The sequence below is a fragment of the Pollicipes pollicipes genome, unplaced genomic scaffold, assembly GCF_011947565.3.
Source record: "Pollicipes pollicipes isolate AB1234 unplaced genomic scaffold, Ppol_2.1 Scaffold_4881;HRSCAF=5763_pilon_pilon_pilon, whole genome shotgun sequence".
Lineage (NCBI taxonomy): Eukaryota > Metazoa > Arthropoda > Thecostraca > Pollicipedomorpha > Pollicipedidae > Pollicipes > Pollicipes pollicipes.
This window is the reverse complement of record NW_023596576.1, coordinates 52812206-52840043: the sequence shown is the minus strand read 5'-3', so window position 1 is coordinate 52840043 and position 27838 is coordinate 52812206. Positions and strand designations below refer to the sequence as shown.

The window sequence follows — 27838 nt, the reverse complement described above, 5'->3', positions numbered from 1 at the left end:
CCTATTGAAGTCTCATCTGTTGTTGTATTTAAGTCTCGGCGCCAAACCCTCGATATTCATTGTTTGGTCCGGTTCGACAATGCCGAATTTCCACTCTCACAGAGCGTTAAAAATCACGGCACCATCATCGACTCACACCTGACATGGAATATACATATGGCCTCTGTTGCTCGACGGAGCCATTGTGTGCTGGTGAAACTGATCAGAGTCCACCACAAGCTGCCGATGTATTCCCGGCGTCTGCTATCGGAAGCTCTTGGCTTTCCCAGCATACGTCTCTGTGCAGCCACGCCGCGAAATTGTTGGCCAGCGCGGGCGTCGCGTTCGGAAGGCGATTAACGTCAGCGATCGTATTGTGACTATATTTAAAAGGAGTGTTCCGCATTTAAAAACAGTAGGGCAAGCACGACATAGGCTGAAATAAGCTCACTTGTAGCTATAAGTTTGTCTTTAAATATTAGATACCGCTCTAATACATTTTCTTATTTAGTAACGATGTTGACCTATACATCATTTGATAGCGTCACGGAACTCAAGACACGTAATTCAGATATCGTTAAGTGCTTGTGTTTGAGCTCTTCCGCGGTGTTGTTACATATTTGTTCGTGACTTCACATTTTTTACCGCGATTCAAATGTTCGGTTATGACGCTATTCTTCACTTATTCGATTCCCAGTCTGTCTTCCCCGTAACTCGTACCACTGTCAAACTTCCTATGTTATGTTGCATTAAACGTGGTTGGTGTTCGGTATCCGACCCTTTCATCGTCTCTTTCTTTTCCCTGCATCCCCGCGACGCCTCGCTTACCCGAGGACAGCCTGCATGCGGTAGCCCCGAGTGGGCTAATAGGCCCCTCCGTCCGGGCGGCCGGTGTACACCCCGCAGAGGAGCCCCTTCGCGGGCTAAGTCCCGGCGATTGGGCCCCCAGGTGCAGGTAGGCACGCCCCATCGCTATTATTTTTCCTTCATCCCATAGCCCTGAAATGATCGTTACTGGTCAGAAAGGCTCTAACCCGAATAACCAGATCGGGTTCGGTCGAAGATTGCACCGAAGGCAGGACATAGGCTGAACACCAATCGAAGCATGTTGGTGCCAGAAATCGTACTGGCGTATGCTAGACACAGACAATTCGGCGATCATATTTGTCTTCGTTTTGTGCGCCACATGGCCAATAAAGATAACCAAATTCACGTAACGTTTCTTTAGCTTTAGGCAAGCCCGGGTGACCTTGAAAAAGTCTGCACGAAGCAGTCTGCACAAATTTGCGGGCTCTAACTAAAAAATAGAGGCATTTAAGCCTTTAAAAGGACCGGACTGTGAACTGCATTGAATGATCTGCAAAATACCTATCCCACCTGAAAACTCCATCCAAATATGGAGCACTCCCTTTAACCGACCTAACATGTGACCTCATTGCTACGAGAGCTTGGGCGGTCCACATTTAGTGAACTTCTCACCGATCGTGGTATCGTCACCATGCAGCACCTCATCATTGCCCCGGTTCGCCTGAATTGTTGCGCGAGCGACTTCCCCGGCATTCAGATGTACCTGCCAACCGCACATATGCCGGAGGACGGCCTGCGGCGAGCAGAGATCCGGAGAGCGAACAGAATTCACCCGCCGAGGCTTTTTCTAACGGGCCGCGAGCGCTTGGACCAGCCCGTTATCAGAAGCTTGACAGTATTCTCGGCCCGGTTATATAGCCCGATAGCCCGGTTTAATATATATAGATGATAGCCCGGCTTAACGAGCGCTAGCCAACTTTGCATATTTCCATGCCACCTTTCAGAGTGTGTGGAAGATTGAAATTGCTTTTTTCGTATACCTTTTAACTGTGCCATCGTGCATTGACGTGGACACCATATCACCCGTGGACTGAAGGTCCTGATATATATATATATATATATATATATATATATATATATATATATATATATATATGTGTGTGTGTGTGTGTGTGTGTGTGTGTGTATGTGTGTGTGTGTGTGTGTGTGTGTGTATGTGTGTGTGTGTGTGTGTGTGTGTGTGTGTGTGTCTGTACCCGCAGCCCCCAGCCCAACGACGGTGCTATGTTCCCCCCCCCCTCCCTACCAGTGCTCCTATCCCTAGTCCCACTAGGTCCTAGTACCTCCAGCTGCCAATGCCGTCAGCCTCAGTGCTATCATCCCTCAGGGTCTTGAGCCCCCTCCCCACGACACCGTCACCAGACCACAGCGCCGTTAGAGCCCTTCGGGGCAGCCGCTCCTATGTTCCTCTTCCTACAGTACCATACCGCGCCGTGAGCGCCAGCGCTCTCAGCCGTCGGTGCGGCCGGCGCGCCTCCAGTCCCAGCGGACTGACCGTCCGACGCACTATCAGCGGGCCGAAACCATCACTCGCCGACCGGTAAACAGGCATGGGCTGCACCGCGCTGGTCCGCCACAGCCACCAGCGAGGCCCAGCGCTGCCGATGGCGGCGGTTCTGACGCACCGGAGCAATCAAACCGGCCGCTTTCATGTCCGCGCCTCCCTGCCGGTCAGCGGTCAGGTTTGCCGCCTTGCTAAGTGAAAACCGCTTTAGCTGAGGTGATAGGAAGGGAGTTTGTCTCGACAACCAAAAAATCCAGAACAAATATTAACTTAAAGGGGATATTTCATATTTGAATATATTGAAGCAAGCACCAGACATGGTGAGGCAAACTCACTTATAACTATTGGCATGCTTCTTAAGTGGAAAAGACTGCTCTGGACAGCACAATTCCGTGTTTAATAAATACGCTACTCCATGCGCCATGGTTTGATTGCGTCATCGCACCTTGCACCACACTGATTGGGAACTTGTTGAGGGCCGTTGTATTTGGAAATCGAGTTCATAAACGCCAGATATCCTTGAACGCCGCATGGTTCATGGAATGGCAAGATATGAATGCAATGAACGAATTACGACGGCATGAATGCCAAGGTGACTCTGAAATACCTCACCCGATGTGCGTTTCTCCATTTCGTGAGCGTGTAGCTCAGAAACCAGAGCAGCATAGGTCTTACGAACGGCAAGTTTGTGAACAGCACCAACAGGGCTTCCAGGCTGCTATTTCAGTTCAAAATCCCACATAAATGTAGAACACTCCCCCTAAGTAGTTTCCAACTTCAAGCGTGTTGCATGGTATGAAGGCGCGGCACACAGCAGACGTCGATAGCCAGAATTAATGATCCAATCCATTCCACACGCACGCAGTGACACTGACCGCCGACTGTCACATACCAAATCCTCGACGCCTGGTGAGAACGCTTGCCAATCACGCAGCGCTCGTGTCTAATGCAATAGGTATTTTGCTGGTTCATGCAATGTATGCTACATGAACTTCCTTTCTTATCTCATGCTCTTCTATTGAGAGGCGACCGAACCGTAGAAGTCATGGGCATCTCCCTGGTGTGAAGTGTATGTCCGCTGATGTGATGTGCCCTGCTTAAAACGCAACGCGTCAGCCTGCCTTTGTTCCGTTTCGTTTAACCGCACAGCGGCAGGCAGCAGTATGCTTTAGTTTAGCTCGCCATTGGGCATAAAGCACCTGTGTCGTAATGGCACCCGTGGTACAATACATTTTGAAGCCAAAGTTTGTACCACCCTGCGTACTGTCGCTCAGGCTGACATTTCAGTGTTTGATTACGAAGCGCGTTTTATGACAGCAATCAGGCTCGGCACAGGGGGCGGCATCCGGCCTTCGATGTCGAACACCGTTGGATGTGAGCCGACGAGGACGTGCGAACTGCTGGCCAGCGACCGGCTTTACCAGAGACCAGCGGACTCCGCAGAAAGCTTTACCAGTGACCAGCAGACCCCGCAGAAAGCTTTACCAGTGACCGGCGGACCCCGCAGAAAGCCTTACCAGTGACCAGGAGACCTCGCAGGAAGCTTTACCAGTGACCAGCGGACTCCGCAGAAAGATTTACCAGTGACCAGCGGACTCCGCAGAAAGCCTTACCAGTGACCAGCAGATCCCGCAGAAAATTTTACCAGTGTCCAGCGGACTCCGCAGAAAGCTTTACCAGTGACCAGCGGACTCCGCAGAAAGCGACATGCCATTGTTTTGTGGGAGTGGTTCCGGGACCATAGTCCTTGCTGCGCATTGCTTGCCATGGACAACTTGATCTCGCCACTATACCTGGCGTGAAGAAAGCACTGGAACACAGTGCCGTCTCGGTTAAATCATCAGAGAAAGTCGATTTCCCGAGAGCAGCCGTGTCGTTTCCGTGATGTCACCATGGCGTTGCTGACCGACCCTCACCCAGCCAATGCTAGCCCAACGGACATGCCAATTTGCTACCACAAGCTCTTGACGTATCAGGCCATATGGTGTCACTTATGTCCCTGTTTCCGCCTGGCTCACTGGGTCAGCTCCAGGCGACTGCTGCGGACGAGCCACACAAGCGTGATTTCTGAGAGGCGAGCCCACGCGCCGGCCACACACTGCTCAGAGGGTCCGACGCTCTGCGAACTGAGCTGCGTGGGCGGAGATGACGGCGACCACGCAGCTGGCAGGGACCGGTGGCAGTGGAGCCGGAGTGCTATGCGTCGGAGCGCAGCTGTATGCACGGCTCCATAGGCGTCCTGCGACTCGAGATCGGGTCGTCGAGGTGGCTGCAGCGCTGAAGGAGCCGAACGTGAGGTGTCCTGTGAAGCTGCTCGGAGTTCGCATCGTACAGCTGCCTCCACGCGTTGGGTTTTCCGATGAACATCAATCAAGGCGTTGACCCCGCGCGTTTTCCTGTGGGCACGGCAGCGGCATAGATGGCATTAACGCGGAAGATTAGGCGAGGTGGGCGTGGTCACGGCCCATTCCGCCCCGAGGGGGCGATGGGCATTCACTTGTGCGCCAGCCCGTCGAAGACCACCCACCGGCAGAGTGGCTGCATGGGACAGGTCCGCGCTCAGGCGGGTCGCCAACACCTCCCACCGGCGGCGTATCTTACGCTGAGCTACAGCTTCATTCTGGTCGTGGACGGTTACAAATTATGTTTTCCACGGGCCCTATCATTTTCCCCATTAGGCGCTGCGAGGGACTGTGTGTGGCTTACGTCGAGCGGCGCGGGTCACTCAAGGCCGTTTTATCAGCGCCTATTTGAGATGGGGATGAAGGTCTACGGGGTAAATTGCTGTCCAATAAAGATGATTCATTGTGGCCTTGGGCATGGACCAGCGGCGGAGCCCCCGGCCGGGACTCAAAATGCCATTAGCTTATTGAATGTGAAGGGTACCTGAAAGGCCCGAAGGAATGTTATCCAAACGGTGGTGGGGGAGGGGGGACACATTAGGATGGATACCGTGCTCCGCAACATGACGGCAATATCCAGGGACACGGCATACTCGACAAATTTCACGACATGTTTCGGATGGATGCGTATTCGCTCGCCGCCAGTGTGTTGAGTTATATTCTTTGGTGAGGGTCCATACCGCGTATTTCGGTTTTATATTCCTACCTATGACTAAGGCTTGCGACATTTTTTGCTGGAATGTTACAGAAAATGAGGAAAATGCTAGCAATCATCCAATTTTTTTTTTCGGCACCAGTTGATGGCCGTGACCAATGTGCTGCCGAAATAAAGGGGTAGTTTATAACTAACACATAGATGAATATCAAAATCTTCATTGGTCAAGACATAGGGGCCCAAATCCGTTAAAAACCCACATTTGCTGGAGGTTAGATTGCTGTTCGTCAGCCAAGCTTTTGCCACCAATCGTGCACACAAATCGGCACTCCCACTCATCACCAAAAACGTCTGTCGAGCTTGCGGCCATGTATCCTGATTGATGATCAGACATGCTTCGAAGATCCCAAACTGTCGTATTTCAACGAGCTATTCAACAATTTTTTGTCCGGGTTTCAGACTTTTTGAGCCCTTTGAATGCAAAAGATCAGCAGGAAAGCGCTTGCTACCAGTCATAAGAATCCATATTTAAAAATTGCGAGGAATATTAATCGCCCCACCAGACAAAATGATGTGATCTTGACGATGTTCTCCTACATCCTTGGGCACCATATTTCCACGAATTTCTACAGGAGGAAAGCTGGGAAACTCCAGCTTCGACTGACCGTGTCATGCCGACAGAATGTTAAAGATTGCTGTAAAGCCGTCACAGTACTGCAGCTGGTGGAGTTTGACGTCCACACTGAGCTCACCCTAGTGAATGGGCTGATCCAGATTGGTGGGGGCTGGTTTGCTTCGCTCACTGGCCACTGCTGAGGGTACGATAGGTAACAGTGTCTGATGGTCCGGCGCTGGCGTGCGCGCATCCAGGCCGTTCGGTCGGGGTACAGAGCCAGACTGTGACGGTATGAACCAGTAGGAACGGCGTTCTCGGTGACCTTGGGACCCCTTCGGTCAGGATCCGGATTTGACTGTGCGACCACGAACTGTGACGGTAAAAAAGGTGTCCTCGGTGACCTTGGGACTCCTTCGGTCAGGATCCGGATGTGACTGTGTGACCACGAACTGTGACGGTAAAAAAGGTGTCCTCGGTGACCTTGGGACCCCTTCGGTCAGGATCCGGATGTGACTGTGTGACCACGAACTGTGACGGTAAAAAAGGTGTCCTCGGTGACCTTGGGACTCCTTCGGTCAGGATCCGGATGTGACTGTGTGACCACGAACTGTGACGGTAAAAAAGGTGTCCTCGGTGACCTTGGGACGCCTTCGGTAAGGATCCGGATGTGACTGTGCGACCACGAACTGTGACAGTATAAACGGCGTCCTCAGTGACATTGGGACCCCTTCGGTCAGGGCACGGATGTGAATGCGTGGCTACGGACTGTGACGGCATGAGCGGTGTCCTCGGTGACCCTGGCATCGGTGATCGGTCCTTCCGCGAGTGGCAGGTGACCGGTGACTCGGCCTGCACATAACCGGACTCCTGATCTGGGTACCTGCATCAAACGGACCGGTCAATATCGTCGTGTCTCCACGTGCGAGTACTCCTGTTCGGGGACCCGAGGCTTCAGGTGTCCGGATGGCCTGACACCTGTTACTGCCTGCCGAGGCTACGGGGAGGGACACCCCACGCCTGTCGGGTGTTCATCACGCTGACGCAGAGCATTTGATGTCGTTCCGACGAACGCAACGACCTGCCGGCCTTCCGACGCGCAACGTACTCCAGCCAAACCCATCCTTTACTTTTAGGCCCGTGCCGTTCTGGTTCTCTTGTGTTGTCCCAGTGGGGCTCCGCAATACCCGCAGTCGGCTGAGACGGTCCGTCGTCCTGACCGTCCTTTTCTCTTCCACTGTCATCCGGCCCTCTTTCGCCCTGTTCTCTCCCGCCCGTCAGCTGAACCCGTCTTTAGCAGGGGCCGTCCAGCGTTCTCACCTGTCCTCGCGTCCTCTGTCGTCCTTCTCACCTGTCCTCGCGTCCTCTGTCGTCTTCCGTGCCGGGCCCTCCAGCCGTCGTCTGCCGTCTCTGAGGCCGCCGTCCGCGGCTCGGCGGTGCGGCCGCCAGTCTCACGTCATTAGGGAATAATTAGCTGCGCCGGCCATTAGCGGCGGCGCTCACAGTCGGCGCGTCCGCCATCCTTTGATGCGCCCCAGCGCACCTGTTGGTCTTGGGAGAGCCGGCGGCGCTCGGCGCAGGAATTCGGTGTCATCGGTCCGGCTGGCCAAGGTGAGGGGATAATAGAGTCTGCCACCGCGTCCGTCCAACCCTACCCGCACCGTGCGTCCGGCCTGGAGGCCGTGAAATAGCTTACCCCTGTGTAGTGCACAGTGTGGGGTGGATTGTAATGGACATGGTTTCGTAAAAAAATGAACTAATAAATTGCTGTCCGACGTTTACAAGACTTGCTTTTCCAGCGGTTTAGGCTGGCTGGCTGCTGGAGAGTCTCAGAAGATGCGCTGCCTGAGAAGCTTTTAACTCAGCAAAATGCTTGCAGCTCCCCGGGAGATGCAATCTAAAACGCATTCTTGGCATATTTCGCGGGTACGTAACCAATTTACATAACTATACTTTTGGGGCAATCTACATTTATCTGGCGGGCTACATCAGCCTGCATCTAACCATAATTGCGATGCCACCCAGGTTGATGCATGCGTGTTAACAATTTGAGTCTTCTAACTGGCACGTTGCGCTGTACTGGATGAGGGCTCATGTGGGAAGTAAAACGCTAAAAACTCACGCTAAAACAACAATTTCAGTAGACGAAAGAACGTAACTCACAGGCCTACCCTGTACTTTGCGTGGAGTGGAACACCACGGTATTTACCTGCACTGGTATAGACAAGGAATGTGGATATTTTGCCACTGCTTGCACTCTTGGGTCACGTCTTAGAGCGGGAAACGTACATCTAACTTCGGATGCTTGACATTTAAACAAAACATCTAACTTTGGTGACCTCAACATCGTACCATTTAACTCGCTGAAAGACTGTTTGCCAAGACTTGTTTAGCTTACTTGCATCTTCGGGCTTCCGGCCAACTATATCTAAAACAACTAGAGTACCACATGGCAAATGCTCACTTTTAGATAATGTCTTCTGCAACATCATTAAGATTGTTTTTAACTCTAACATCATATATGAAGACTCATCTATTCACTTCCAGATATTTGTTTCTTGTACTCCTCTGTCAAGTTCAGCAAAGAAAGAAGTGTGCCATACAGCATTTAACAGGGAAAAAATCGTGGATACATCCCCGCATCTTACTGAGCATTTGACTCACCTCACAGAGCTCACACGCCCAGACATACCACATACAGTACTTGTCAATGCCTTTCACTCCGGCATAAATAAATATAGCATTAAAGTAAAATACACCCGAAAGAAGACACCCATTAACCATGGTTTCACCAAATCGTGGTCGTGATGCAACGCGGATCGGTCCTCGTCTCTGGAATTCTATTCTATCTCACCTAAACTGCCCATAACAGATGCTATTGAGGCAACAAAAAGCTGCAGTAAGATAGTGACAAACGGTCATTTTCTTAGAGAGCATAATTCTTCGTGATACATTAGGGGGACCATGTGGCTGTGTGTGTGTGTGTGTGTGTGTGTGTGTGTGTGTGTGTGTGTGTGTGTGTGTGTGTGTGTGTGTGTGTGTGTGTGTGTGTGTGTGTGTGTGTGTGTGTGTGTGTGTGTGTGTGTGTGTATGTGTGTATGTGTATCTGCGTGAGCGCGTGCGTGAGTGCCAAACGCTACTATGACTAAGGGTACGCTTTCACCCTGTAAATCGCGGCTCTGTATCTCGATCGGCCACCTGCAGCAAGATCGCTTAGTCTGGTGGGTAGCCAAAAAAGGAGCCTTGGACTTGCATCCCACGGACCATACCTTCGCTCTTCCCAGAATGAGTGGATGTTATTATCCTAATATCGTGTGAATGAGTTACTTTCCCAGCGGGCATTAGCGGCCAGTCGTATGCTGCCTTTGGATACGACCGCTACTTTACCTTCCTTGCTTATTCCCGCTAATGACTAGCATAACGTGCTGGTGGGCTCTGCAACATCGTTTTCTCATTTTTGTTTTTGCTTCCACCTCTTAACGTGGTGTGCCGCGACTTGCATTTATTGTTTTTGATGTTAATACAAGGTTCAGTGTGTCGCTGGGATTATGGAAGGGGCACTCCTGGTCGCCAAATGCTTGGACAGTATGTCAACAGACCATACTTGAAATATTTTTTATCCGGCTACAGCTATTCAGAAACTTTGTCTTCCGTTTACCGACGTCAAATTTACTTACCTCTAAAAAGCTATAGAAAATCTCGACAACTTGCCCCGGTGTCATACAGTATCGACTGACATGATCTATATTATGTATGATGCACGTTTTATATGTATATATAGTTTATTATATATCATCAATTATATAATAAATTATATATATATATATATATACACAGATATGTATGCACGTACTTCGAATCTTATAAATTCAGACCAATCATATGTATAGCCGCCGACGGCGGCCACCATATGACGTTATGCAGACCACTACCACGGCCATGTATCGTAGATATGTGGCCCCAATATGCACTATCCAATGTCCTCCTGTCCTAAATGTGATGGGTCGTATGTACTCCGAGCGCTTCTCCTCGGCGAAAGATGACCAATGTTAGCTGCCCATGCGCTAGTTCTGAACACCTACGACAGCCGGGAATCTCCTGCGTTGTAAAGCAACTCGTTAGTGAGGGTTCATAAAAAACGTTGCATTATTTTATGCTAGAAACTTTTTTTGTGGAATTTCCCACGAAAGAATATTGGAAAGCTCGGCAACCATTGAAACGTTTAACCATTGCAACGCCGCAACAATTGTGAGATGCAACTTAAGTTGTTCCTTCCGTGAACGGTAACAAACGAAACACGATCTCTTTTGGCTTACGGCGTTTTCCAAAGGCATACGCTGCCATAGTAGTGCAAAAGTATATTGACATTTCAGACACTGAGACATAAAATGGTGTGGGACAATGGTTGGGGTATCACCAGCATGCGCGCCGGAGATTCACAGCATCAGAATGCCAGTGCATTTATTGAGACACCACTTAGCGCACGGAGCACGTTTTATAAATGTCTTGGATTATTGTGTCAATCAGCAGCATGACAACGCGGCGCCGATATCGCACTTCAAATTGATAAAATCAAGCACTTTAAACGTTATTGGCAGGATGCGGGCCAGATTACAGCGGTTTTTCTCTGGGTATACTTAAAACTTGGCTCATCCAGGTAGGTGCCTCCATGACAATTGAAACGCAGACCGCATTAAACGCGCGCCCGGGCGGCCGGCTAGATACTCTTCGCTCGGGTGGGGGGAGGGGAGTCGATTTCACCCCTCGGAGATCTAGAGAACTATGAAAGCTAGAGACACCCAATTCACAGGGTATGTTGACCTGTACGTAAACACACTTAGGTCAAAGTTTGAGGTTCGTAGCTTATGACCTTCGGGTCAAATAAGGTCAAATAAGGTAAAATTCCAGGCTGGTCTCCAAAGTGCCCCCAGAACCTAGATAACTGTTTCTAAGCAAAAGGTCGCATGCACATTTGAGGTCAGTGACCTTGTTTGACCTTTCGAAGGTTATGGTGACCAAAGTCATACATGACTGCTCTGAGTTTTGCATTTGAATAAGCGACAAAGTTTACGCAGACAGTATGCTCCTAAAAACCAAACGTTGACCTGGGTCATTTTAGGTCCATGACCTATTCTGACCTCTAAGAAGTCCATGAAACATGTAGAATGCGGTTCCTGCTATCAATAAATTCGAAATGAGCACCAGAAGCTATCCCATACAGCAAGCCCCGAGTAATAAAACGGGTTGGTCTTGACCTTGGTCTGACCTTCATACCTGACCTTAAGTCAATGCAATTTGCTCATTCAATTGTTGTGTTGTCTAAGAAAACATTTCAGAGATGTATGGCTTCGTCTAACGCTCCGTTGTTGCATCAGATTGAACAGTTCTCTAGAAAGTGACTTCGCTGAAATCATGGCCTAACTTTGACCTGCCATAGGTCAGCAACCTTACAAGGTACATCTAATTTTTCCACCAGAACATCCAATATTCAACTGTATACAGATACAAAAAATTTGGAGCGGCTACGCCGTGCCGTTCGGAAACCATTTGGAAAAAACCTTCGGGCGGGTCAATTTGACCCTCCCCACCCGAGCGCGTGTAACTCAACACACCACCGACATGAATGACACGCAATAGGTAAGGCAAACACTGAATATCTCGCAGCACATCCAGCTTGGTTCGAGGGATTTGTGCAAAGCCATCAGCGGCTCTGTGTCAGCGCCTTTCATGGAAACAGATCCCGATGCAGAGTAGGTACATATTACATTCGTTTTACCCAAACAGGTCGGGCTGATTATTTGGCTGACGGCGACTTATTTCTGGAGACCGACACGCGCTAAAATCTCCGATGTCTTCTCCGACGCCACGTGGGATTATCACGAAGGCGACGCCTGCTGGGGAAATATCTTTACAACACCCGAATGAGACGTCCGCAGCTGAGACGACCTCGCCTGGTACAGCGCTCCACCACATTGCCCCGCGCGACCGACATCACGCACAATCAGATGGTATCTCGCCGCTTTCCCAATTCCTCCGAAAACCGAACGGACGAGCGACCAAATCCGGCCCCAGCAACGATGATATGCCACATCAGCGCCGAACCAGAACAGCGTCCGCTGGCAGCACACAAACTCCTCGTCAACTCGCGCTGCACACCCCATCAAACACGTCACTGCAGAACATTCCGCACGTCGAGCGTCACTCGGCACCCGGCCTCGCCGCCAGAGGGCACCACCAGCCGGCGTCCGCTACACATCGCTGCTCTTTGAGCCATGCACACGCGACACCTTGCCACTCTCGTCCAGTTTAAAGTTGTTGTTCTGGCTCGGGGCGGTTGACGGCGCCGCCTCCGTTCGCGGCGCGTGCACGTCCGCCGACACGTCGCACGCGCGGTCGGCGTCGACGCCGTCGGCGCAGCCGGGGGAGCGCGCGCCATCAGCGCCGGCCGCCGGCGCCGGCGCCGCCTGCATGTGCGCCTCATTGACGCTGATGAAGGGCACGCGCACGCTCACGGCGCCGCCGACGCCGGAGAGCAGCAGCTTCACCTTCACGTAATAGGAGACATGCACGGCAAAGCTGTTCCAGTCGACGTCGCTGTCGACGACGGAGGGCGAAAGGCGGCCGCCCTTCTCAGGGCTGTCCTCTAGCGCGATCCAGTTCTTGAAGGAGCCGACGCGCGGCTGCAGTGAAAAGTCCTTGACGTACGCGGCGTCGGTGACAATCGGGCAACCATCCTGCGTCTCCACCAAGGCCACCACCGACTTAAACTTGCCAGACTTAAACATAGCCACGTCCACCGCCTGCACCACCTCGGCCTGGGGCAGGGTCGCGCTAGGTCAACAAAGCTTGCACGGTGTGCCTGAACCGTATGGACGACAGGAACGCAGGGATGAGGGCGCAGGGCAGCTGCTCTCCCCTGCCTAACCCCGGTAACATTTAACATAAATTATATGGTGGGTCATGAGAAGAAACGAGCTAAATATCACGAGAAGGGGACAATTTGGCAATCTGGTGGCTTCTGGGTGGACCAGACCCTTCGGTGTCCTCGCCTGAGGGACGCCACCAAAAGGCTTCTTAGGTTAACAGCCCACGTTTGCTAGACTCTAACAAGTCACGGAAAGTCACTAGTTTAGCCTCGGTAGCAAGTCAGCAAGGGCATGGGCGTAAACATAGCGGACAGGGGTGGGCACAGGAGATCACATCGCCGACTTTTGACAGTGTTTGTAATAATCTGATGATGATAATGTTAATGATGAATATGTCAATACATGACAAAAAATCATCTTCAAAACTCGCACTGCCCCATGCCTCACACACACACACACACACACACACACACACACACACACACACACCACACACACACACACACACACACACACACACACACACACACACACACACACACACACACACACACACACACACACACACACACCACACACACACACACACACACACACACACACACACACACACACACACACACACACACACACACACACACACACCACACACACACACCACACACACACACACACACACACACACACACACACACACACACACACCACACACACACACACACACACACACACACACACACACACACACACACACACACACACACACACACACACACACACACACACACACACACACACAAACACACACACACACACACACACACACACACACACACACACACACACACACACACACACACACACACACACACACACACACACACACACACACACACACACACACACACACACACACACACACACACACACACACATACACACACACACACACACACACACACACACACACACATACACACACACACACACACAAACACTTTCTGGGATACTCCTACACCTATGATAAATGATTTTAATTCCTGACATCCGTTGAGTGACGGCATCGTGCCGACTCGGCCGTCCATCGCACAACAACCGACACGCTCCACGAGTCTGGACGCAACGACAACTGACACGCACCACGAGTCTCGACGCAACAACTGACACGCGCCACAAGTCTGGACGCAACAACAACTGACACGCGTCACGAGTCTGGACGAGTGTAATGGTGTTTTTCACCCGACTGCATGCGGCAAGATAGAATATGAAAAGTGGTCGACGATAATCAAAGCCATTGCGCGGCCCGGCAACAGAGGCTGCTCTACTTCACGGAGCGATTCGAGAGCAGATCCGGTAACCATCCGAGAACAAACTGCAGCCCCAACGATCCGAAAACGAACTGCAGCCCCCAACAAATCCCCGTGTGTTGTCAAGGTCAGAACAAACATGTGGGTGACTGACATGCATAGCACATAAGATTTGGCTGCGCGGGTCACCTCACGTAGGGTCAAACCAAGGCCCAGATGTGTGACTGGGCGTGCGTGATATTGCGCCACGCCGTGCCAAACTCGAAATACCATTTAGGGACAGGTTGCTGCTCATTAGCTTCGCTTTGTCTTTCTGCCAGTTTTGATTACATTGGTTCTTACTCTTTGAGCTTTGTAGGTAAGAGCCAACAAGCCCTCCAGTTCATGGATAGTGATATTTAAGAGGGAGGGTAGTGAAATACAAGAGCCAACAAGCCCTCCACTTAATCAAGTGATAATTCCTGATTATTAACGGTATATTTTATACCACGCAACAGAAGCTATTACCCGTCATTAGAACACTGAGTAGAGCTTCTTTATAACGAATGTTATTTATGCTTATATTACAGTGACGCGCTTGTTCTCCACGTCAGTATAGATGGCTGCGGTTCCAGAGCACTTCTGCTGATTTCCCGGAACGCAGTCGCGATGGCTCATGCAGCCTAAACTCACATTTGGCTGCGCAGTCACCGATCAGAGCATACAGTGATATCAAACACCGTCACCGTCAGCACATTTACCCCGCGCACTCCCTACCCTTCAACTACAGCTGCGTCCCCGCATCAGCATCACAATTTCTCCGAATCCCGAAGCTCCAGTGCGGTCCACCCACCTTGATCTTGCGTACGGTCCTCTTGCAGCCGTTGTTGACCACCACGCGGAAGCAGACGCTGTCGGTCTGGGTGAACACCTCGCGCTGCAGCGATACTTCCAGGTGCACCTTACCGCCGCTCAGCAGAAATTGCTTGAAGACTGAGTTCCGCGGCGTCAGCCCGGAAGCAGGCGGCGGCTTCTGGCACAGGCGCACCGTCATGCGCACCGAAGCGCGTCGCAGCGGCTTCTCTGACGGCGTTTTCCCTGTGACGGCACGTGGCGTTACAGCTACCTGTCGGGGAAGGTAGGCTGGGACTGGCGCAACTTTTTAAAGACGCATAGTAATAGCAAGGGTAAAAAGTGTCGTTTCTGTCATCGACGGAACATGGCCTAAAATAATGGTCTTTCGCCGTCTATAGCTTCAGATGAAATACATCACAAAAACAAAGGCAAATGAAATGCATTGCGGCATAACTATTAAACATTTTCGTTACGAGAGTTCATATGCACTGAAGTATCATTTGTTGATCATCATACACTGAATGATGGCTGAGACATAAGTGACAAAATTACCATATAAAGGCATACTTAACATAAACACCCCAGAAGCGCCTGGTTTCCTATTCAGTTGGGAGGGGCGGGGGGGCATTGTGCCTCCAAAATAGGGATATAGCTTCCTCCTTTTAGTGCCTTTTTTTGTCCATCATTTTTCATTAATCGTAATTTTTTAAGGTTCAGCCCCCAGGCTTATTCTGAGGAGCTACACCCGTGCTTTGAACTCTGAAAAGCAATTGGGTCAAATCTGGGGACAAGCCTGTTTTAAATGTATTTCGGAGGCAGTCTCAACCATTTTTTTTCTCTCTGCACTCCCCTCTCTCATCACTGTATATTTTGAAAAACTGCACCCCTTTACCCCTCTATTTACCGACAACGCAGTTCTACACGCATCTGAAAACAACATCACTTTTTGTTTTGTGACACCACCGTACAATCAGCTGAAGGCATTGGCGACTTTCACTATCTTCGCAGAGTCATTACCGGTGCGGAACGCGCACTTTCTAACATGATCTCAATGAATTAGTGCTAAGCCCATGCAATTTTGGTATCAGCAGATGCAAACAAATTATTGGGCATCTCAGTTACCTCTATTTAACTCTATTTGCAATGTGATGATAATCAAAAGCGTTTATCCCACGCCTGTCTACCGGTTAGACGGCTAAGTCTGAGGTGCGGCGGGCAGTGTGAGAAGCCTACACCAACGATGCTTGGCATCTTACCTCAAAGCCACTGTTCTTCTCAGCAGCAGAAAGCTTCAGATGAATCCTTAGCATATGTCGCTCAAACGTCCTCCGTTGACCTCTGAGGCTCTAGCTCGGGTATCCACAAACAACAAGCCTCCTAGTTCGGCAGAGGTTTTTAACACTTTTACCCGGGCTGCCCCCCCCCCCCCCCCCATGGCAGATCTTTAGAAAGCCGCCCAGCGCCTTACAAACTGATGATTGGCTACGTTTTTTTTTCAAGGCAGTCAGCCTCCACAACATGAACTCAACTAACGGCAGCCCGCATTTTTGTAATGAACCTAATTCATTACGGCATGGCGAGAATTCGAGCCCATCTGTCTCAAATGGCACAACGGTTTAAAACAGCCGCATAGTATGATCACATTCGACACAGAATGATGTGGCCGTCATGCTTCCTACCACTAGTAATAAGCCTAGTTATTTGGTATTTCATACTGCTTAGCATGTGAAGTGAGTCTTGACTGAAAAAAATACATGAAAAGCCCTGATCTGAGGAGCATTGGAAACACTGTGTCACCACGGACCTGTGACGCCAGCACTGATGTAGTATGTTTTGAAGTATATTCCTGTTACCTGCTAAAAACTATCCTGGTTAGAGATACTATGTTTGGAAGCATCATGCGGCTATACTTGATCCTACCTCGAAACGTCAACGTTTCGACATGAGCTTTCCACAAGCTCACGATGCTAGCGTTATTGCGTAAAGGCCAATATTAAGCCTTGTGTTTCGTCTAGCTGGGTTGGTCTGTTGTAATATCGTCTGAGATGTAGTGATTTGTTTCCATTTTTGTAATTTTGTCACCAACTGGCTCATAAAAGTGTCCGTTTTTGTCTCCTGTCATAACCGGTAAATCACAAACTTTTTTTAAAGTTTCTGCCCCTGGTGGTAGGCTCAGGCATGGTTACATTTTCCACGGGGTCACAACATCGCCTAACCAATGGCGGCGTTATTGTTTTGGTCCCCCTTCCCAGCATTCATTCGTTGTTAATTTGGGGAGCTTTCTAACAATACGTGTGCTGTAGTGCCTGACCTGCAAAAAAGTGAACCTCGTAAGAGGTGCCTAGCGGCGCGCCGGTATACGACTTGGCCGGGTACAGCGAGACGGAGGGCGGCGCGCAGGACGACACCTGGAACTGGAACGCGTGCGCCACCCCGCAGGCGGACAGGTGTCTCTCGATCGTCTCCTGGAACCAACGGCGGGGCGGTCAACAGCGGCACCATCTCATCGCCGCTGGTGCCTGGAACCAACGGCGGGGCGGTCAACAGCGGCACCATCTCACCGCCGCTGGTGCCTGGAACCAACGGCGGGGCGGTCAACAGCTGCACCATCTCACCGCCGCTGGTGCCTGGAACCAACGGCGGGGGCGGTCAACAGCTGCACCATCTCACCGCTGCTGGTGGGAGCGTGCGTAAACTTGTTCGGCGCTTACGGGAATTAACTGCAGCCTATCAATTCATGGTATAAGCAAACTGATAATCTGCCGCTAATGCCCGTAACCTAAGCTGACCTAAGCTACTTCAACTTTGCCTTATAAACGTGGAAGCTTATGAGGTAAGTTGAAAAGTTGCGAGACGGAGAGAGCCAAAGCTGAATACGAGCGTCAGCTGATCAGTGGCACATTTGCCCTATTATGTTCGTTCTTGCTTTATCCTGAAAGCTTGCAACACCCAGCAATCCATGGGAGGCTACACGCTCCAGCTGTGGGTGAGTTGAAGTGCCCCCTAGTGGGGGTCCCGTTCGAGCGCCGAGTCCCCTCCCACACATGAGTTGAGGGGTTTATGTTCGGCAAATGAACCCCAGATAGTGTAGATCTGCCCCCCCCCCCCCGTTATTAACTCTCCCTCATCCCATGGCCCAGAAATGGTCATGGCTGGCCTTATCCAAGTAGTCAAACCATTCAATTGCAAGAGGGCAATCAGAATGGCTGCGGACCTCGACCAAGACCAAGAGTCCAGCGCTGATTCCGAGTTCATCAGTTTCACTGACAACTACTTCATTCGTTCCACAGTACAGACATATGACTTGGACGGTGTGTCCCAACCATGTTATATCGATTCCCAGCCTTAGTCCGCTAGCTACAACTCCTCGTGTTGCAATGAAAGTCGCTCTGGTTGAAAAGTTGAACAGCGTCTGCAGTGGCGAACAGTGAAGGCGGAGACGAATCAGCCACGGAAATTATTGAAAGAAATACATTGGCACGGGCTCTAGATAATCAGTCACGGATATGGCATTTTCACACGGAGAAGTACGGAGTAGTAACGGAGGAGCAGAGTGCAATAGTGAGTGGCATTAGCAGTAGCAGTAGAAATGAGTAGTAACTAAATGGTAGCAGCCAGGATCAGAAAAGGTACATACCTTCAGCGGCTTCAAAAGGAACACTTATAGGGCTACTCTAGGAGTAGTAGGCGACAAGGGTCATATATTTACAGAAGGTCAGGTGAATGATGCCCCCCAAAAATAAATGGAAAATATGCTCATTCATATCAGACATTTCGATTAAATGCTGGTGATGTATGGTACATGCATTTTGAAGGACATCATAGGCAATACTTCCGTTTCTGAACCATGAATAGCGTCCTTGAATGCTAGCCACCATGATCCATTATCTTGTAAGGAATCCTGACGAAGGACGAGTTTAAGCACTTACTTGCTGAAACACATTAAATGAACGTGTTGTGAATCGTCCGCTATTCTTATGGCAACGACCTCAATAATCACCTCACTGCCTAAGTGCTTGTGCGCAGGATGTGACGTTATGTTTGCATTGTTTGAACGGAGTATTACGTGATTGTAGCATTATCTATGACGTGTACTTGACATAAGCCACTTCCGAAAATGCCTGGTAAAATCAATCAAATGATGCACCTGGAAAATATGGCAACACGTGAATTGAAACACGAGCGCTAACTTATTGATGGTGTATGTGCGACAACTAAGTAGCCACAGGCTGTAATAAAATTATCAAACTGTCATTCTATCATACAGCTCATCATGCGTGAGCCTGAAGAGGCCTGGCCACATAGCTGACAGAGAAGACCCCACCCTGTTTCAGCAGTGAGCACACTGCGCAATGTTATCGCCATCCTCTCGCCATCCGCGAGATCGTGCAGCGGCCGGGGGCCTGGCGACGGCCCCCGCCTGCCTGCCCTGGAGGGCCCCTGCGTCCCTCTGCGGCCGTCGCTGACGGCCTCTCGTCCCGTCCGTCACCGGCGTGCGTCGGACTGGCGGCCCGACCTGCATCAGACCGCCCGTCGCCCCGATCGCTGCGCGGCTGACGGCGTGAGGGATGGGCTGACGTGAGGCGCGTCCGTCGTAACGCTCTGCGCGGCTGACGGCGTGAGGGATGGGCTGACGTGAGGCGCGTCCGTCGTAACGCTCTGCGCGACGGTTGTCCGGAGACTCTGAGTGAAGACGTCGCCGTGATTAAGGAGGCGGCGGGTGGCTTACGTTCTGTGATAGCCGCCAGGGAGGGGGAGGGAGGGAGGGGGGCGGGGGCGGAGGGCAGATGGCAATCGGAGACGGAGACAAAATGGCTTAGCCGCGGGCAGCAATGACGGTTGGTTGGGAAATCTGCGGTGCTCCATTCTGAAAGCATGCAATATGGGACAGTGGAGGTGTCGTGCAGCAGCGGCCCCATCCATCTGTGACGTGCAGGGACGAGTGTTTGGGCGTTGTTGTTGTTGCTCCGACCAGCCTCTTGCCAGCTGTGTCTACATCGCCCAGCTGGCACACCGCTGCTTCGAGTCATGCACCCGTTGGAAAACACGTAACGTGTAAGCCCGCCTGCATACACACTCCAGTGCGTCCTCAGAGGAGCGTATTTACAGAAAGCCGCGCCGTTCATGCCACGGATTTAATCGGATTCATTTCAATGGTCGGAGCTACTCTGGCACGCTGGAATCTCTGTCAGGAGTGATGGCGCTCAGGAAACCTTAACGTGAGAAAACGCCGCGTCAGCCTGTCTTTGCATCCAGCCTGTGAGTCAATGTCTTTGCTATATACTGTAGCAGCAGCGCAGTTTCGCAAAATGACTTGGAGGACTGAGCAGTGAAAAATAACGCAACACTAGCCCAAAAGGCGCCAACAAACGAGCTTCTCTCGGGATTTGGCCCACTTTCCTCACATAACTTGGGGGCTAGAGCTGCTCCTCCCCCAACTGATAATAGAACTAGACCCCGACACAGCGGAAGGAGGGGATGATGTCCGCATGCACTCAGGCGGGCCGGAAGCTGTCGAGAGTTTAGTGTGCAGACGGCAAGATAACCAGCTTCAGTGATGTCCAGCTGCCGCCAAAAGTGCAAGCATGCAGGATCTTCCGCAAAGAGACCGAAGGAGAGGTATGCGACCGTAAAACTTCCGTGACGTTTATTGTTATGGCTGAAAATCCATAAGCCGATAATCGACTTCGTCAAGACAAGAAAACTTCTGCAGCACACCGAAGTTTTTTAACGCAAGCGGCGTCAGCCACCGCTTTACAGTGTTTCAAGGTGTGGTGATTTCCATTTCCAACGCGCTCCGATCATTTCAGGGGGAGGCAAGTTCGAAAACCAGCGCGTTCGGACTATTATCGCCGAACGACTTCAGAAGGGAACGAGCGGCGGGAGCTGGTGAGGAAGGTAGAAGTGGCCTGACCCGGAGCGGGACCGGCTAGTGACTAAGCCGCCGGTAAGTTTGTTCAAAATGAAGTACCAGCAAGCAATGAGTGCATCTAAATAAGGCAGGCCTCGAGATGATCGTATCCATACAAAGTCGTGGGATTTTCATATGATCTGAGTATGCATTGATTGATAGTGTAGCCGTCGGGTGAGCCTGACTGCGCAAGATCGATAAAACGTCAGTGCAAACCACGTACAAAACTGCATCATATGGACTGCTTGCCGTGATTCATTAGCAGTAAAAGGTTTTGCCCACGGGCACTGCTTTGCAGAATCAGCTGGATCGGATGTTAGCCCATCAGTTCATTATGAATGGCATAGTAACGCCTTGTTTACAAGTTACCGCACAATGGTTTGGCATATTTGTGTGCCCAATTAACAACCAGAAATATTACGCACGCAAGCACGCACACACATACACACACACATACACACACACACACCACACACACACACACACACACACACACACACACACACACACACACGCACACACACCTCACACACACACACATACACACACACACACACACACACACACACACACACACCACACACACACACACCACACCACACAACACACACACACACACGCACACACACACCCACACACCACACACACACACACACACACACACACACACACACACACACACCACACACACACACACACACACACACACACACCACACACACACACACCACACACACACACACACACACACACACACACACACACACACACACACACACACACACACACACACACACACACACACACACACACACACACACACACACACACACACACACACACACACACACACACACACACAAGGATCGGCTCCCTAAGCTCAGAATAGCATACCATACTCTGGTGTGAAACAACAATCTTTCCAATAAAATCAGGACATAAAAGGGGAGTATGCAGTTAAGTCAGTTTAAAACAAATTAGGGCTTGGCGCTCCACCGGAGGCTGGGAGTCAGTCCCGGACACAAAACAAAACCTAACCAGGACTTGCTGCTGGTTTTTATACTATTTGTCTTATATTATCCCAACCTTGTCAAGAAAACCCCTACTGGGCGGATGATGCTGCGACCACGGTGTCGTAGTGGATCCTGGTCTTAAAACACCGATAACGTCCCACGTGTTTCACAGACACATACGCTAGACATGGAAACGAACCTGCACATACACTTCATCACAGACGAGACGTTTGTACCTTTAATTGCAAACGACATCCCAAAATGCCTTGATTTCCAACAAAATATGATACATATTTCTGAGAGCGGTCAGAAACTGAAGCAGGAGTGCATATCATGCACCAACTGCACAGATAAGTGCAGCATGACGCGCAACGTCCGATGGAAGATATCATACACCAGTCTTTTTTTAGGGTGGGCTCCGTGAGATGGTATAACCCGTCATAGAACAAGACGCCAGCAACACCACAATCGCCGGCTGGAAAGATGCATGCACCAACTATTTTTGTGGCTGGCATATTTTGCTTACGTCAGCTAGCTGCCTTGAAGATAAGTCACAGCCGTTTCCAAAAAAGGCGTGCACCCGAGTGTGTCTGGGTGTCCAAAAATAGGCACAAAGCCACGTGGAAAACATGGCTACACATTCAGCCGTGCTCAGTGCAGCTCTGCACACATTAGCATTTTGAACAGATGACGACAACGGAGAATGACAGAGATATCATGCAGACCTGCAACGCTGATCTGGGAGCGGAGTCCGGCCCGGACTCCTTCATCGGATGCAGCTGCATCGTCTGCAAGATGATGACGTTGGAGAACGTCAGCCCCATCACCTGAAAGTCGACAAGCATTTTCGTCACGCCATTACATTCGTGCGTGTGTGAAACACACTGGTTCAGAACTCAGTAAGTGGACATCAACTATCACTTTCGAAAAGCGAAACATGTCGCAGGCATTGCATCCTTGTCAAGAATGGTGATGTAACCCTGCCAAGTAACACTTTAATGATCAATCTATGTCGTCTTGAATTTCACACAATTCTCATTTTTCACCCAAGCATGCTCGATTATTTGGAAACCAATTGGCTGGGGGTGGGGGCACGGTGAAGTTCGGCATGTACCTCTGCCTATCGCCCTTGTCTTCTGTTGTGTCATATCGGTTCATGTTCAGATCAGTATCATGCCAGGTGTAAGGGTCAGATGAAAGCATTTTCTTTAAGGTGAAAATACGGAAGCTGCTTTGACACTTGAGCACTCTTGCTTAGCCTGCCCTAGCGGTAGGTATACGTATGCAACAGATTGACATAAGATAGCTGGGTAGATAGCTCAATATACTCTTGATGATGAAAATGCATAGTCTATATTTTAAAACATAATTCCGTCTGTTCGTCATCAAGCATGCATTAATTATATATGCCAGCCTGTGCTAGTGCTCTACAGAAGGACGGGACTGCATCAACGCGGTAGAACAGAGCACCACTGTCGTCACCCAGACTTTACCGACAACTGCCAGGAAATGTTAGACCGCACCGAACGCACCAAGAACCGGTGGCAGCTAAGCGATACCGGCTCAAGACCGTCACTCATCCATCTCAGATATTGTCGGCACGGGCCAGTGAGAGAAATCAGGAGACATGGCATCCCCGATACTTTGTGACTGCCTGGCTGAAGCGCTCAAACTCAACAGGACCACACAGCTCGGCATACACAGAAGCTGAGGCAAGACATCGTGGCTTCTGCCGTCCAGCATACCCTGTGGCAAAACATTCATCCCGTCCCTCTTGGCGCACCAGTTCATCACTAATTCCAGAAGCATGGTATCCCTATGTATGAAGGTCGCAGCAGACGGCGATACAACGGTCTACCTCGCCTGAACTTATCAGCGACCATCCACTTGCTTCAGTGCTATTTTTTTTAGCAGAACTGCCCAACAATGACACATGCCTTCTAAGTGACAAGTCAAGAAGGCATGCATCGTGGGTTCAATACATTGCTTTGTGGTCAGTAGTAACTTACGGTTTTGATAATCGGCGAAAATGTTGCAAAGACAAATATTTTTGGGTCCATCGTTGCCACAATGACGTGAGCTATGCGCCAACGAAAAGTTTTTCGGTTCTGGCCACATCCCATAGTTTGTTATGCCACTTTTGGTCTTCGAAAAAAGGTGATAGAGGCTTCTGCTCGATCCATTACTGGCGCATCTGGCGCACCACAATTTGATAATTGTATTTTCTCCATGAGAAATCAGTGCGCAGGCAGCAATGTCCGAACACCGCGGGAGTCTGACCAAACGATTTTGATCGAAATGTCTTCAAAATATTACAATAAGGCTTTTTATGACCACAATGCTATGGCTGACAACTTACTGGTGTTACGTTCAGTGGTGGCGCTGACATTGGCCGCCAACAGCGTGACTGCCCTAGCTGCGGTTCCTCCTGGGCTGCAGTTTTCAAAAGTTGGCGCCATCACTCGCTCGGACTTGACTCGGACTCGAATTCCGATCCGGACTCGGACTCGGACTCGGACTCGGACTCGGACTCGGACTCAGACTCGGACTTGCACTCAGGCCCGGATTCGGACTTGATGCTAAGACTCACTAGGCTTGTGGTCTACTTCGTTATATCTGGGCTCTTTTTTGTGGCAGCAATGCAAATTTTGGCATGCTGATTGTCGGATAAATTTCGTTGTAGCACATATGGATGGCATGGCTGGCGTGAGTGGCAGTCACGCCGTCTTTTTCGAAAATGGGCTCAACGTTACCATCTTTTCAGTGAAACTTGCTGGTTTGAGCAGGTTGGCCGCTGCAGCTTTTCTTGCGTTTTCAGTTCGTGCTACTACCGCTTTTCAGCTAATAATCTCAAGTTAAAGTAACAGCAACAGGCAGTAAAGTGCATCGTTCAATGCCTCTGGGCATTACAAGTATGTCGGTTTTATGTAGATAAGCTGGAATGCGAGCAACTTTTGAAATGAGCGGCTCAGTTAACTGACTGAATATGTTTGTTGCAGAGGGAGAAAGTATTCTACACATACAGGGGGGACACCGCCGTCCTGCTGTGGTCATGTGCAAAGACATGTTCACCGAAAAAAACAGCGTCCTGTAGAAAATGACGTATCGATTCCCATCTCACCCACTTCCAGCTGTCTCCATGCTCCGAAAGGATGCCAACTGATCCAGATAACTGTCGTGATGAATCTTCTTCAGAACTGCGCGCATGCCAAGCACCCGTTTGTGGCGCGACTTACGAGTCCATAGTCAGTGGAGATACGGAGCGCCCGTCCTTAACGTCAACAGGTGGCACTTTCACAACCACAAATCCTAACAACAGGTTCCGCTTTTCTCTCTAGGAGGCCCTCTCACCGCTATCGTGCATTGCACATCTCCTGTACCTCTCTAGGTTTCCGCACCATATGCCCGGCAGCTGTTTATCGTCACCCGCCGGTGCAACGCGGAGAGAGTGTGACGCTTCCTGCATTCAAGTGTGACGTAGGCTTCTCTCGCCCGTTTTGTGGCCAGCAAAGCAGACTCCTCCCTTCCTGCTAGTCAGACCCAGCACGCCCCAGCTCGACCCAGCTCGCCTCGTCGTACACCAGGTCTGAAAGGCATTGGTTCTGGCGACCGCTAGGTTTTCCACGTAGGCATTCTTAGTTTCCCGCGTCAGTTAATTATCAGCTTATTGAAACTCATTTGAGGGTCTCCACGAGCTCCTCAGTGGCATTACAAGAAAAGTGTCTTGGGGAAAGCGAGGAGCGCCTGGTTCGTCCTAGTAACACGTCGCAATTGACACAAAACAATCTTGGAATTAAAAAGCTGCAGATAGAGCGATGACATACCTGTGCATGGCGGTGTTTTGTGTTCACAGCAACCGAGTAAAATAAGGATGTTTATCACTTCCCTTGTCGTGATGGGGGCGTGACGTCACCAGGCCGGGGGTTTCATTGCATCCCATTGTCGGTGCCCTGTGCTTGTCTAAGAGGAAACATTTCAGTTGGAATCACTCAGATGACGAACAAACAATCATGCCACTGCAAACGCAGCTTTTTTTATTTTTGTGTTGTTCCCAAGCAGCTGCTTTGAAGCAATAACAAGGCCGTCACGCATCTACTTTGCCTCGCCAGCGCATACATCGCTTCGGATTGGCGAGCTGTGTACGGTCTCTCGGCCGCTGAAGGCTTCCTCAGCTGCAGCGGCAGCTGTGCTCGCCTCCCAGCACCTGTCGCCTGCTGACATTTACACGGGCGCGCCCTGTTCCATATCGGCGTGGCATTTCCCTGCCTTCGCCTCAGATTCTTGACCCGCCCTGGTTTTGCGCGGACTAAATGGGGATGGAAAAGAGCGTTCGCTTGGCGTTCGTTCGCCATTTATTTGTACTTCACAGCTCTACCTGCAAGTGTAAGTGCAATCCCCTCGTTCTGGGTCAACGCATGTCAGTCAGCGGCACGTGACCAGTAGCGTCGACGTCGCCACCGGCCAATGATGCGTCAGCGCGCCTCTCATAGACGTGTTTCGCATGTGTCATGGCATCCACGCGGTTCAATGACCTGGCCTGGCCTCAAACGTAGATGTGAAAGGTCAGAACGCATTGTACGTGATCACGCGGCAATTCATCAGTGGATGCGCGTTACCAGGAGTCATAAGTATTGCTTCAGTAAAAGTGTAGCAAATGACGAAATCATCACGTATTTGGTTAGACTGGTAACAAAACGCGCAACATGTGCAGTAACTAGGGGAAGACATAGCGTTAAGCAACAACGGATTGGAACGTTTGAATGCTGATAAAGACGCCCTTGCGGATGTTCAGCATTTCCGTTCTGGTCCGTTTTCTTTAATATTTCGATTGCCCAAAACTCTGCCAGCGAGCACGTGGGCATCCCAAATTGAGCAAAAGGGCCCACCGCACCCCACCTCCAAACCGCATCCAAGACGGGGCGGTTTGTTCGGGCTGGTCGGCTCCCCGCACAGGATGTCTGCGCGCCCTTGCTGAACCCGTCCGTTGGACCGTGAAGGTCAGACAGATGCAGATCGAGATGAGAGTCGTCACCAAACCTGTACCTTTCACGCTCGGCTGGACCGCGGCGTCATTCATCCTCACCACCGCCGAATCCAATCCAATCAGGTGGTAAGGACGCGCACCGTCACTGGACGACGGCCAGCCGGCTGCTCTCCGCCTCAGACCGCTGATCGGCCGTTAGAGCTACCCCGGACGGACCCCGCTATACACGCGCAGAAGGGAGCAGTCCTCGGGCAGCTACAGAAGGCGGCTGTTCCCCTTGCATTCGCGATCCTGGCTCCAGTGGGTCAGGCAGCACGACAGGAGCTCTTGTACTACTCCGAACACAATAGAGAGTCGGTCGAGAGGCCCTGTTCAGCGAGGCTTAAGGGATGGGCCATATACCGATTTACTAACCGCCGTGCAGATAACCTTCGCCCGGCTCGGCTGCAGGTGTGCACTCGTCTCGCTGGGGTAGGCCTCACATGGACCGCATCGACCACTAAGGCTCAGCTGACATTTCAGCTAATAAGCTGCTTTGAGCTCCGTGTCGCTGCTGACAATGCGTCACATGCACCAGTGCAGACAACAATTTGTGTTGGTCACGGTGCTTACCAATACGACCATGAGCTGTGCATGATTTGGATACACATTGTGGTCACAAAGGTGGGTTTTTTTACTTGTGAATTTTTTGCATTTTATTTATGGAGGGGTGGCTAAAGCAGGCCAATTTTTCTGCGCTATGGGTGCTTTTGACTTTAAGGAAACGTTCCAAGTTTCAACATATTGAAGCAATGATCAGATATGATGAAACAAACTCCCTTAGCAATCAGCAAGCTTTTTTTAATCAGCCTTTAAGGTGGCTCTTGGGAAGCTTTTCAGCGAATAAGGCTGCTCTAGACAACA

At 50.6% G+C, this 27838-nt stretch overlaps 1 protein-coding gene across 1 annotated transcript in view; it reads right to left on the bottom strand.

The window, feature by feature from the left end:
* Positions 1–12268: 12268 nt before the first annotated feature.
* Positions 12269–27838, bottom strand: part of LOC119100587 (arrestin, lateral eye) — a 29639-nt gene continuing 14069 nt past the window's right edge. The window contains exons 2-5 of the mRNA XM_037223668.1: positions 22677–22739; positions 17339–17492; positions 15026–15270; positions 12269–12835 (exon numbers count right to left, since the gene is read on the bottom strand). Of these exons, the coding sequence (XP_037079563.1) occupies positions 12269–12835; positions 15026–15270; positions 17339–17492; positions 22677–22736 (1026 nt within the window). The 5' untranslated portion in view covers positions 22737–22739. The remainder of the gene's footprint in view (positions 12836–15025; positions 15271–17338; positions 17493–22676; positions 22740–27838) is intronic.